The sequence below is a fragment of the Hipposideros armiger genome, unplaced genomic scaffold (assembly GCF_001890085.2).
Source record: "Hipposideros armiger isolate ML-2016 unplaced genomic scaffold, ASM189008v1 scaffold_1001, whole genome shotgun sequence".
Taxonomy (NCBI): Eukaryota; Metazoa; Chordata; class Mammalia; order Chiroptera; family Hipposideridae; genus Hipposideros; species Hipposideros armiger.
The window spans coordinates 111,828-125,716 of NW_017732351.1; the positions used below are offsets into that span (position 1 = coordinate 111,828).

The following is a 13,889-nucleotide window of genomic DNA, read 5'->3' on the forward strand; positions in this document are numbered from 1 at the left end:
CATTCATCCATCAGTGGACACTTAGGTTGTTTCCATGTCTTGCTTAATGTGAACAATGCTGCAATGAATGTAAGAGTGCTGATTTCTTTTCAAGACAGTATTTTTTTTCTTTCACATAAATACCCAGAAGTCCAGAACTGGAATTTCAGGATCACATGGTAGTTCTATTTTTAACTTCTTGGGGAATCTCCATACAATTTTCCATACTATTGGTTGAGCCAATTTACATTCTTGTTAACAGTGCATAAGGTTTTCCTTTTTCTACAACCTCACCAATGCTTGCTATTTCTTGTCTTTTTGATAATAGCCATTCCAATAGGTGTGAGGTGATACCTCATTGTGGCTTTGATTTTCATTTCCCTGATCATTAGTGATGTTGAGCACCTTTTCATGTACCTATTGGTCATTTGTATGTCTTTGGGAAAATATCTGTTCAAATCCTCTTCCTGGTTTTTAATTTTTTAATTATTATTTTTTCATGCTATTGAGTTGTACGAGTTCTTTATATACAATCACGCAACACTTAACAACGGGGATCAGGTCTGAGAAATGCATTTGGCGATTTCGTCATTGTGTGAAAATCATAGCATGTACTTACACAAACCTAGCCTATTGCTCTGGAGGAGAGGAAAAATAATTTTCCCTCTGTCTTTCTGGGTTCTTGGCTGAGACCCTCTGTAATAAATGACAGATTAATAAGAGATAAACAAAAGTTTAATAACATCTGTACCTCATGTCTACATGGGATAGACCCATGAAAATGAATAACTCACCAAAATGGCTGAAGCTACCACCTTACATCTATCTTCAACTGAAGAGCTAAAAAGGTGTTGGTATGGAGGGAGTCAGTTATGGGTGATTACGAAGAAAAGCACAGTAAACAAGGGTAAGGTTTTTGTGCAGATTTAATGTCATTTGCATGGATAAGAGTTTCTAGAGATAAGGTTATCCTTTGGTACAGGGACGGAGACACCCTTACAAAAGGAGATTTTCCTTACAAATGTAAATGTCTTTTATTAAGGGTAACTTCTACTTGTTTTTTTTTTTTCAGACCTTCTCTTATATCTGCTATTTCTTAAAATTAACTAGCCTAAAATAATTTTTATGCCAAAATGACATATTTTTGGGTAAAAGTTCTGTTCCCCCATACCTCCTAGGCTACAAACCTGTACAGCATGTTACTGTACTAAATAGTAGAGGAAATTGTAAAACAGTGTATGTATCTGTGTCCTGTATTGAGCTAGAAGGGCTACAACATTCACTAGCCAATAGGAATTTTTCAGTTCCATTATAATCTTATGGGACCATTGTCATACATGGCGTTGCAGGAGAATGACTGTATTTTAGATATTAATCCCTTTTTAGATATATGACTTGCAAATATTTTCTCCTATTTGGTAAGTTGCCTTTTCATTTTGTTGATAGTTTCCTTTGCTGTGCAGTAGTTTTTTTAAAAAGAATTACTTAATTTATTATTATTATTTTCAGGTGTACAAAACAATGTAATGATTAGGCATTTACACACCTCACAAAGTGATAACCCCAACAAGTCTACTACCCATCTGATGCCGTACATAACTATTATATCATTGACTATATTCCTTATGCTGTACTTTGCATCCTGTAAATAATTTATCTATCTATCTATCTATCTATCTATCTATCTATCTATCTATCTATCTATAGATAGATAGATAGATAGATATAGCTGACATTCAATATTATTTATTTGTTTATTTTAAGCTGAGCCATCCTGCCACCTGTTTGCAGCTCAGCAGCTGCTCAGCTAGGGCCAGGACTCGAACCGCTGTTGCTCAGAGCTCAAACTCTTGAGCGAGCTCTTAACCAACTGAGCCACTCGGCCGGCCCCCAACATTATTTTATATTAGTTTCAGGGGTACAGTGCAGTAGTTAGGCATTTATATAATTTATGAAGTGATCCCCCTGATAGGTCTAGTGCGCATCTGACACCATACATAGTTTTGGTTATTGATTATATTCCCCATAATGTATTTCACATCCCCGTGACTATTTTGTGGCTACCCATTTGTACTTCTTAATCCTTTCACCTTTCTCACTTATCCCCTCAACCCCCCTCCCATCTAGCAACTATCAGTTTGTTCTTTGTATCTGAGTCTATTTCTGTTTTGTTTGTTCTTTTATGCTGTTCTTTAGATTCCACATATAAGTGAGATCATATGGTATTTGTCTTTCTTAGTCTGACTTATTTCACTTAGCATAATATCCTCTAGGTCCATCCATGTTGTTGCAAATGGTAAGATTTCATTATTTTTTATGGCTGAGTATTACTCCATTGTATAAATGTACCACAGTTTCTTTTCCAATCATCTTTTGATGGGCATTTTTGCTGTTTCCATACCTTAGCTATTGTGAATAAAACTGCAGTAAACATAGGTGGGCATATATTTTTTTTTAAATTAGTGTTTTGGATTTCTTTGGATAAATATCCAGGAGTGGAATTGCTGGGTCATAAGGTAGTTCTATTTTTAATTTTTTGAGGAACCTCTATACTGTTTTCCATAGTGGCTGCACCAATTTGCAATCCCACCAACAGTTCATAAGGGTTCCCTTTTCTCTACATCCTTGCCAACACTTGTTTATTGATTTATTGGTGATAGCCATTCTGACAGGAATGAGGTATCTCATTGTGGGTTTTATTTGCCTTTCTCTGATGATTAGTGACATTGAGCATCTTTTCATATATCTATTGGCCATCTGTATGTCCTCGTTGGAGAAATGTCTATTCAGATCCTCTGCCCATTTTTTAACTGGATTTTTTTTTATGGTGTTGAGTTGTATGAGTGTTTTTATAAATTTTGGATATAAATCTCTTATCAAATATATGACTTGCAAATATTTTCTCTCATTTGATATTGCCTTTTCATTTTGTTGATAGTTTCCTTTGCTGTGCAGTAGCTTTTCAGTTTGATATAGTTCCACTTGTTTATTTTTGTTTTTGTTGCCAGGATTTCTTTTATTTTATGTAAATAAAGGACAGCATTTTTTTTTTTTAGTTTTTGATTGAATTAGTAAATTTAAATTTAAATGAATTTAATGGGCCTAATAATTCTTTTCCTTTTTGAGGTGGAGTGGGAGTAGAATACACTTTTTTAAAAGAACGCTATATTTTGTTTCTTTGCTTTTATGGTAGAAAAATTTTAATAAGACAGATATAATATAAAATATAATCTTATTTCTTTTATTTGTAATTAAAATGTTGATTTTCAGTTTCCGATCTTTTTTCAGCTTCGAGGGCAAAAAGAATTTTAAAAATTAATTCACTAGAGGGCGCCCAATGATCATATCATCAATCTTGAAATCAAGAAACTCGAACATGCAGTCAGCTAATTCTAGTTTATGATCCAGACCAACTTTTTCCACATTACAAAGTGACCCTTTTCTGTTTTCCATACTTGTCAACATGACCTTATTTAAAGTTCAGTTTTTAATTTGACCCAACAGATGTGAGCTGAAGTTTTTGAAAGGATTACTTATCATAAAACCTGAGAGTCTTATATTTCCTTAAAACCTTTACTTCTCTTTCCACCTTCCGAATTGTACTTGGAACCAGGGGACCCAAGTTTGATGTTCTGCTCTGTACTGGGCCACATTTTCAAGTTAATATTTTATGTTTTTAAGTCATAATGGTGAAACTTTCAATAATGTGACTTTGAAATATAGCACTATGATTTGAGTTTTGGTTGTCATCTTTATTTGATAAATGCTTATTTTAAAACAACTCTTTGATAAAAAAAACTATACTAACTACTCTATGTACTAAAAGGTGAACCAGATATATTCTGCTATCAGGGAATTAAATACTTGATAGGGGAGATTCTAGCATGTATGTTGTCACCTCTAATACAAGATAGACTGTGATAAATATTAAAAGAGAGGTACAGTAAACTAATATGGAAATTCAGAATGTTACTTGCCCATAAACTAATTTGTTTTAGGCTTAGTTCAGTTTATTCTAGGCTCCAAGGACATGTTCATTTTAACGATGAATGTAGTAACTACTTTACTTCCAGTGGTTCTTCTGTCCTTGGATTGTATTTCTTTAATTTCTTTATGTTTCTCCTCTCTCATCCCTGGCCCCTAGTTCATCAGCGTTTGCTTTATTTTCATAAGCGAGAGCAATCTGCTTTCCTTCTTTACAGTCAATTGTGGATACTCATTTCTTCTTAGAATTTTTTTTTTTAAGATTTTTTTTTGGAATTGGGGGAGGGCAGCAGACAAGTTGCTGTCCTTTTGTTCTTCAGTCTAGCTGTGGAGCACGTTGCTTCACTGGCCCATGTTGGTATTATCATTGTGCTCTTCCTGGGTGAGGCTCACCATTGGATGGCCATTCATGGCGGCTCATGGCAGCTCAAGCCGGCTGCGTGCCACTCACACTGGCTGCCAGCCACTCACGGTAGCTGACAGCAGCCCACTGCAGCAGGGGCTGCAGCCTACGCCGTCAACAGCAACTCACGGCAGCCCAGCTCCAGGTTGAGCTGTTGTTCACTATCTTAGCTGTAGAGGGCGCAGCGTCACTGGCCAGCATGTGGGATCTGAACAGGGACCCTGCTGCTTAGAGCTGGCACCCCAAGCCAACTCTTAACAAACACACCACTCAGCAGGCCTTTAGAATGTTATTTTTAACCCTCACCTTACCCCATACTAATGACACCATTACCTAACCTTTTCCAAAGGTAAAGATGATCTTTAGATGATGAGCTTCAGTTTCCTCATCTATAAAATGGAGATGTTCATAGTATCTACCTCTAGGGGCTGTCATGACAATTAAATGAGGTAACACTTGGAAAGTGCTTAGAATAGTGCCTGGAACACAGTAATATATAAATTATGACCATTATAATAAAAAATTCAAGGCACACAACTTATAAATGTGCATCCACATACATTTATTTACATATTTGTAAATATATGCCTTATATTTTTCTCCTTATATCTCTTAACAATCTATTTTCACCTTAAAAATTTCCTGTCTTTTCCTTCTCTAGCCTCCTACAGGAAAAAAGGAAAGAGGCAATATTACACAGTGTGGTATAAGGTAGTAGTTCAATGCTCTGTGTATGGAGTTAATTGGATGTACTGACACTTCCACTTACTAGACAGTAACCTTGGGCATGTTACATAACATTTTTATTCTTAGTTTCTTCATGAATAAAATAGGATCATTGTATCTATTTTATAGGTTTGTTGGGAGCCTTACATGAAGTAATGCATGCAAAAGCATTAACAAAATTCTTGTCACATATTTATGTCCTCAATAACTATTATTTATCATCATCATCATTATTGTTATTTCAGCTACAAGCATGCTATTACAATGTCCCAGAAAAGTTCTTGGCATATTGTACACATGTGATGCATATTTATTGAAGTTAAACTGCTTGTGAGTTCAGAAGTGCATTCTATCCCTGTAAATTCTATGTGTCAAGGCAAGCCTCCACACATCTTCAGACCACACAAAGACTCAAGGATGGCTTATATATCTTGCCTGCAGGCCTGGGTTAACGATAGAATTTAAATACTGTCAATATGTAATGTTCCATATTAAACAAATAAGTTAGTGGATGAACTCTTTCTGCAAATAATCTGCTATTGTGGAATTCTTGTGGTCTTAGATGGCTGTCATTGAAAACCATGTCATTTTTAATTAGATATGGACACACCTAATTCAGGAAATGTTTTCTCCTCAACATGCACTTACCAGCCTAACCACAGATGGTCTTAAATCAGGTTTTCTTTCAGGTCATGTTTATTGACTTTTTTCTATTTTCTTTTGTTTTTCTTCTTCCCTTCTTTTCTCCCTCTCTTTCCACCCTCCCCCCTTCCTTCCTTCCTCCCTCTCTCCTACCTTCTTTCCTTCCTTCCTTCCTTCCTTCCTTCCTTCCTTCCTTCCTTCCTTCCTTCCTTCCTTCCTTCTTTCCCAACTTCCTTCCTTTTCCTACTTTTAGACACGATGCCTCCAAAACTTGAATTTGCTGTAGCACATATAGCTTTCAGATTGAATAGGATAGCTTGGTGACTAGGAGTGTGTTGGCCAAATTTATTTATCAGTCAGAATAAATATTATAGTTTTGAGAAATCTGAAATAATCAACCTTTAAATAAGCAATTCTCTTTGCTGTTTTTAAAAGAACTGTCCATTTATTTTAATACTACTTTTTCTCTATTATTTTCTCTCCTGACATGATGACAAAAGGAATAAAGAGAGGAGGAAAGGAAGGACTGAACATTCCAACTTTTTAAAAATCCAGCACCCATGCCATTTCTACTATCCCACTGCCTTTCTCACTTTGTTACAGGGAGATGTAAGGTCTTCAGAGAGACTATGACTGGGATCAGTGAATGACCAAGCAGGGGATGGGTCTCCCCTACCCTTATTTAACCAGAGCAGTTCCATTTATATCTGTTCCATTTATTGGGGTTCCACATAGAATTTTGTTTATTTAAAAAATTCCATTACTAGCAAAAAGTTTGCAAGTTACTACAGTACACTGTGCTGAAACTTCTGCAAATATATCCCCAAACCATCATAGAATTTTGTTTCTGAGGCTAGTAATTAAGAAGGTGGGAAATCAGGTGGCCAGTTTGAAAGCTGGTCATTCTGAGCTGTAGCAAAATGTCATACATTCCCAGGTTCCCAGGCCTGAGTCCTGACAATGAACTTGCTAGTTTTTGTTTTTTTTTAAACCTAGGCACGAATTACTCAAGTAATAGAAAACCAGTATATGCACCAAAGGATGAAGATTAAAGTCATCCTTTCAATGTAAATTAGCTATGATGAGATGCACCTTTGTCAATGGGCTTATCTGGCGAGCCTGGTGAAACCTGAGGTACACTCACCATGTACCACAGTCTAGAAATAAAGAGCCCTCTTTATCTCTTGTCTTCCCATCAAATATATGTAACATTAGTCATAGGGTTTGAAACCTCTTTTATTCAGAGAGATAGCAGAGAGCTATAATAAAAAGAAAAACTGGCCTTAATAAAAAGACAATAGGACAAGTGACATTGGGAAAGCCACTGAATCCCTTTAAACCAATGGTTTTCAAACTGCAGATGGTGCCTATCAGTTAATTGTAATCAACATTAAAAAATAAAATAGAACAGAGTAGATATTTATTTCATGAAAACCTTTTCTCCGTTATAGGTATATGAAAGAAAGAAACAGACAGACAGACAAGCCAAGTCTCTATGTAGTATGTATTTCTTACTTTGGGTTACTGCCAAAAAGGTTAGGATGCCATTATTTTCAAAGGTTCTCTTTGTACATTCTCTTATATTGAAATGAGTATAACAATATGGTTCCTATGTACTTCATAGAGTTAATGTAAATATCAAATAAGATTACATATGTTAGATTTCTCAGAGAAGTTCACAAAGTTCTTTATGAATTTATAGTGCTGCTGAAAGTAAAGATGAGGTATTTGTTTTACAAAACAAAAAAAGTACCATTTTTTTCCTGTGGCCCATATTCACATAAATCTCTCAGGTAGCGTAATGTAATTGAGGTCAGGCTATTACTTGAAATTTCTAAACAATTTAAAGTTAATTTTATATTTTCTTTTTATTACATGAAGATAGATAAATATTTGACATTTTCATTCTATTATTGCTGTGACATACTTAGATGAAAATAATTGACTTAATAAATCAATATTTTATTTATAGCCTTTGGGAGAGTCCTTCAAAAGAGAGTAAAATTGTGGGTTTGTGTTTCAGTTATTATAATAAATTGACAAATTGTACTGTTGTTTCAACTTTCATCTACATTAGTATTTCAAATTACCAACTACTTTCCAAATAACTATGCTAATACAAAGACCTCTTATTGCCAATATTATGTTCTAAAGCAAATGTTTTTAGCATTTTTCATACTCTGCCTTCCTCCCCTTTTAAACAAAGATCTAAACAGACACACAGAGAAACAAACATCTCTCTTCTCAACCTACCTGTTTGTTTCAATGGTTTTACTATTAAAGCTCCTTGGCTAAAAATATTGAAACTTAATTTTACTCCCCTCTATTATTAACATCCTAAAGCCAATTTGTTACCCAGCTTTATTTTGCATTTGAAATGTTTCTTGTAATTACTATCAATTTCCTTTGACAACATTTTAGCCACCAGCCTAACCACCTCATTACCAGATGATCTGAAAAGGCTTCTTTGTCTCTCTCCACCTTATTTAAGTCTACAAAAATTTTCTTAAAATATTTTTGTTAAAAAAATAATTTTAGTAATGTACAACATGATGGCTACAGTTAACATTGCTGTATGATATATAGAAAAATTGTTGAGAGTAAATTCTTAGCGTTTCTACTCAAGAAGTCCCAAATAAGACAAGCTATACTTTCTATCTATGCAAATTTCATAGTTTCTAAAGATTCTCTCAGTTTACCATGCCAACCAGAGCAAAAGGAAAAATAGATGAAAAACTAAGATGGGGATGAGGTCAAATTTGAGGAGAGCTACAATTTTCGGGTAGTATTTTCTATGTACAAGAGATTATGCTACACACTTTAATACAGTATTCATTTAATCATCACAAAAGCTGCATAAAGTAGGCATTACCTCCATTTTATGAATGAAAGAACTGAAACACAGAGAGGTTAAGAAAGTTGCCCAAGGTAACAGAGCCAGGATTAAACTCTACTCTTTGACTTCAGAGCCCAAGTTCTTGAAGATAATACAATATTATTGATATGCAATAATACAATGGAATACTCAAGTTTAGCTAGGGAACCTGTGATTTCCATAGCCTAACAAGTTCATGACAATGGTTTACCTGTGGTCCAGCAAAGAGGCTGCTGAAGAGCCAGGCCAAGCCAATATGGGACTGACCAAGCTTGCTGTTGCTTTTCACAGCTAGGGGCCTCGTGATGGCCAGAGAGCGGTCCAGGCTAATCACTACCATCATGAAGGCTGGGGCATACATGGAGAAAAGCTTCAGATAGCTGAGGACTTTGCAGAGGAGCTCTCCAGCATACCACTGGACTGTAATGTTCCACATTCCATCCAGGGGCATGACAATCAGAGTCTCCAACAGGTTGGCTAAAGTCAGATGTTTTAAAAGCACCTTCATTCTCGAGAGCTTTTTCCCTTTCTCTTTCTTCTGAGTCCACTTGTGAAGTTTCAGCAAGAAAGAAGCATTGAAAGTCGTAGAGAGTAGAAAAAGGAAGAAAGTGACTGTCACTCGGATCTTTCCAGATAAGGTCAGGGTGGGGAGGTGGTCCTGCAACAGCGGGCTGCTGCTATTGATGGCTGAGCAGTGATTTTGATTCTGTTCAGGAGAGGCACTATTTGCCATACTTCCCGACTCTCAGAGCTTCAGAACTGGTGTTTCTGGCACTTCTGGTGTTTTATTGTAATTGAACTCAAAATTCCATTTTATTTCAGTCTTCCTTACATGGAAATGTCACAGGTTTAGATTTATGTCCAATTTTGCCCCTGAGATGCTTTATATTTCATGTGAAAGATCAAGGTGAACTTGTTTTGTGGCCTTATAATCCAACAGAGTGCTAAAACAGAGCATGCCAAACACATTCTGAGGGCCAAATGTAACTCTAGTACCTCAGCAGATGGTCTGATTTTCATAACACTTTTCCTGAGTGAAGGACACTTGAAGCTTAATTTTGAATTTATAGTTCACATATTTATTGGGTCTTCGGGAAAGTCATGACACATTTTTACATTGAAAAACATAGAAAAATACGTCATGACTTTCCCGACAACCCAATATAATTCACCTTAATGAAGAGATTTTCTAGAAACTAGTGTTAGTGTTCTGTCCAACAGAAGCAAAATGAAAATGAAGAAAAAGACTAAAAAACAACTTGATCCAGTTAAATCTGTTGTTTTAAGAAATTAATACGTTTCTCAAAAACATTTGTTTTCTTTTTTAATCACACACTGATGTGCATTCAAACACTAGACAAATATGTTCGTTTAAAACTGTCCTCCACAAAACACCAGCTATTACCTTAACAGTTAGAATCAATTTAATCTAATGGAAATTGGGCTGCAATCAAACTTATCAACTAGTCTTAATAGTCAGATTATCCATGCTTAAGTTAGAATAAAAATTATTAACTTCTAAAAAAATATTGCCTTGCTTTTATAATTGTCTAAATATTGTACTTGCAATTATTGCATAAGGTAATTAGATATTGGAGAGAACCACATTTTTATTTTTCTATATACTGTGAATATTTGCTTATATTCTTTTACATGTTATCTGATCATTTCACATTAGGACCAGTTAGAAACTTTCTCTGTGTTGCTGCTTTAACTTTTGATGATGGTTTTTTATTTATACTGGTAATGTTATATTAGAACTTATTAAATCACCAGCTTGATTTGTCTTATGTCAACTAATTTGCTTCTGTGGCAGCCAAAGCAAGAAGAATGTTGCGTGTAGGTGGCTCTTTTGACTTAGATGATCCTTTCTTGTTGGTTCTTTTTTCTGCTTTATATTAATTAATTAATTTAAAAAAATTAACAGCTTTGTTGAGGTGTAATTTATACAGAAAGAACTGTATGTATTTAATTTGTACAATTTGATGAGTTTGGACATATGCAAGCACCCCTGATATCATCACTACAATCGAGGTAGTAGGCACATCCAACACCTCCCAGAGTTTCCTTTGTCCCTTTGTTTTTGTTTTTTGCAGTATGAGTTTTATATTAATTTATTTTTAATAAATAGTTTAGTTACTAAATACCTGCTATACAAGGTGTGATCAAAAGATAGAGTGAATGTTTAAATAAAAAAATTTATTACAGTAAAAGACACATTGCCATTAATCTCCCTCAAAATACACCCCCTCACTTTGAGCACACTTATCCCATCATTCTTGCCACTTTCTGAAGCAGTTCTGGAATCTTCTTTTATGAATGTGTTTACTTCATCCTTCATCATGACAAGGCTCCGTGTCATACATTGCTTCTGGCATGGCAATTTTTATCAAATAAAAACATTATAGTGTGTTCTTATTCACCTTATTCACTGGATCTGGCACCATGTGACTTCTGGCTCTTCCCCAAAGTAAAAATGACCATTATGAAAGGAAAACGTTTTGAACCGATTCAGGACATCGAGGCAGCCACAACAGCACAACTAAAGACACTCACTAAAGAGGACTTCCAGAACTACTTCAGAAAGTGGCAAGAATGATGGGATAAGTGTGTTCGAAACAAAGGGGAGTACTTTGAGGGGGATTAATGGCAATGTGTGTTTTACTGTAATATTTTTTTAATTTAAACATACTATTTAAGCATTCTGTTAAAAAAACACTGTAGTTTTTTATCATAACTTGTATACTCTTAGCCTTTGTAAAACTGCTCTCACACAAAAAATTGCATATGCAATCATTTAGGACCTGAAGGATCTTATTTGGTACTACAGAAGATGTGCTAAGAGTGCTGGTATGTCTTATGTGCCTCCTCATATTCCCTCTGTGCTGGCTGTCTCCTGGATCTTGAGCAGCTAGACCAGTTGCTCACCTGGGCTCCCTCTTGGCTGGCACCACATGCCCAGAATTACTGGCTTTCTTTCACTACTTCTAGTCCTGGATGAAATATTATATTGTAGGACATGGAATCCGGCTTCCTAAGTAGTTTTCTGAAGGTTCTGGGAATATTTTCTAGTGAAATATTTTGGTTCTGGAATGAAGAGTTCTAGAAAAATTAGTAAGAGGAATAGATGAGTCAGAAATCATGAGAAGTATGTCTTTTAGAAAAATGTATCACATGTATTTTTAAGCATAAATATAGCATAAATGTACATGTAACTCTTATTATTTGTGGTAGTTATGTTCTGTAAAGTAGCCATGAACAACTGAATTAGTGAATACTGAACCATTGCTCCTAACGAATATACAGGGTTAGGTTCTTTCAAGCCAAAACCCATTTGTATTATATGGGTTTATTTGCCAAAGTCCTTGTAAAATGAGTCAGTATCATCAGTGTTGAAAATCTGCTCTTCAACGTAACTCTTTTCCGGTATATAACAATTAGCAGATTTTCAAAAATTCTTCCAAAGATTTCTGATATGTAGAAACTGCCTCATTTGCAAGTTTAATTTTTTCATACTACAATATATTGCCTTTTGAAATGTTCAAACCAGTTACCATAAGTTTCCTTGGTTTTTGTCCTCATAACAATGCTGTCCCCTATATTTGCAAAAAATCAATCCTTATCTCATGAATTCACAATTTCACCAATTTTCCATCTTCCATGGCTTCACTACATGCTGTGCATTGCACTGCACCACTTTCTGGAGCAGCCACATGTGCCTGAAAAAGGCTCATCTCACACACCTGTTTTCTCAGCCTTAGCAGCCTTCTTGTGCTTAAGAACACTGGGCAGTACTTCAGCACTACGCTTGGTGACATCTTAAACAGTGAAATCATCAAGAAAAAGCACAAAAATGTGAAAAACATGGCACTAAATTTATCACGGAAAGGATACTTATAGTATGAGAGCTGAAATCAGAAGGCAAAGCATCGCCTTGCTTGACCTCAGCTGGGACATTGCATGCTGGGAAACTCAAATTTGTTAAGGAGTTTGGGCTTTACCTATAAACAGTGTCTTGAAGGATGGAGTAGTATGATGGTGATATCACCAGACTAATGCTTTAGAAAGGTCACTGCAAAATACAGAAAATGGATGCATTGAAGGAATTTGGGGAATAGTGGGTGGCTCAACATTTGAGGCAATAGAAAACCCTTGCTATTAACACAACATGGAAAGTATTTTGGTAACATAAAGTGGAGGGAGATAAATTTTAAGTTTTTTATATATAGAAGGTACAGTTACTAGGACTTGGTTGATTAGTTCTTGTTTTTGAGAGAGTGAGAGAGTAAAGAGTTAGTTCTTAATTTCCAACTTGGAGATATGAATTGGATGGGCTGCCTTCTAAGACTAGGAATATTGGTGAGAGAGCAGTTTTAGATGTATTGAATTTGAGATGCCTATAAATTAGCCCTCAGGAACTTTTTAGTAAGCACTTGGCTATACAGGTGTGAAGCTCAAGAGATGCCTCCCAGTTGGAGATATAAATCAGTAGAATATTTGTATATTACGTGTGGTTTAAGCCATGGAAGTGGGTGAGGTTACCTAGGGAGAGTGTAAGTGATGAGAAGAGATATCTGCCAGGAGAGAACTCTGTGAACACAATCATTTAAGGAACACATAGAGACTGGGAGCATTGTAAAATAACGAGGAGACAAGAAGAGAGTAAAGGAATGGAATCGGAGGAGAGAATTTCAGGAGAGAAGAAGTGGTCCACACATCAAATATGTCAGAAATAGGATAAAGCCTAAAAATAATTAATAGGATTTGGTAATTTAAGAGGACACTGATGTCTTGCCTAGAGTAACTTTAGTGATTTGGTGGGAATAGCCATCAAAAGGGCATATGAGATATGAGGAAGTGAACACAAGTTTTTTTAAAAAAAAAGGATTTAAAAAATATATATGTAATAGAGATTTAGGGATGGAACCAGTAGAGAGACAACAGGCCAAGGGACTAGGGCAGATGTAGCATAAGAACAAGGGAGCATGTCCCTTAGGAGATCTGATTTATGCAGTGAAACACTAAAGAGTTTAGGGTTGCTAGAGAAGGAAGTGGATCTATGAAAGGGATAGAGGTGGGGGTAGACTCAAATAGAAGAGGGGGGTCAAGAAAAGAGAATCTTGATGGAATGAAAACAAGTTAAAATGCAGTAAGGGAGTGATAAACCTAGGACAATATAGATAGAAATTTGAATTTAAGATTGTGTTCTGATTAACAAGAAAGTATAGGGCATGGACATGAAAGTGGATAGGAAAAGTAGAGGGTGAATGAAGTTTGGTG

The 13,889-nt window shown here is 35.6% G+C and overlaps 1 protein-coding gene across 2 annotated transcripts in view; it reads right to left on the reverse strand.

The window, feature by feature from the left end:
• The window catches only part of GNRHR (gonadotropin releasing hormone receptor), a 14,478-nt gene extending 5,113 nt beyond the window's left edge, over window positions 1-9,365 (reverse strand). The window contains exon 1 of one of the 2 annotated variants that reach the window (XM_019631464.1): window positions 8,821-9,365. In XM_019631464.1, the coding sequence (XP_019487009.1) occupies window positions 8,821-9,342 (522 nt within the window). In that variant the 5' untranslated portion in view covers window positions 9,343-9,365. The remainder of the gene's footprint in view (window positions 1-8,820) is intronic. The other variant, XM_019631465.1, reaches the window with a different exon arrangement.
• Between the last annotated feature and the right edge of the window lie 4,524 nt (window positions 9,366-13,889).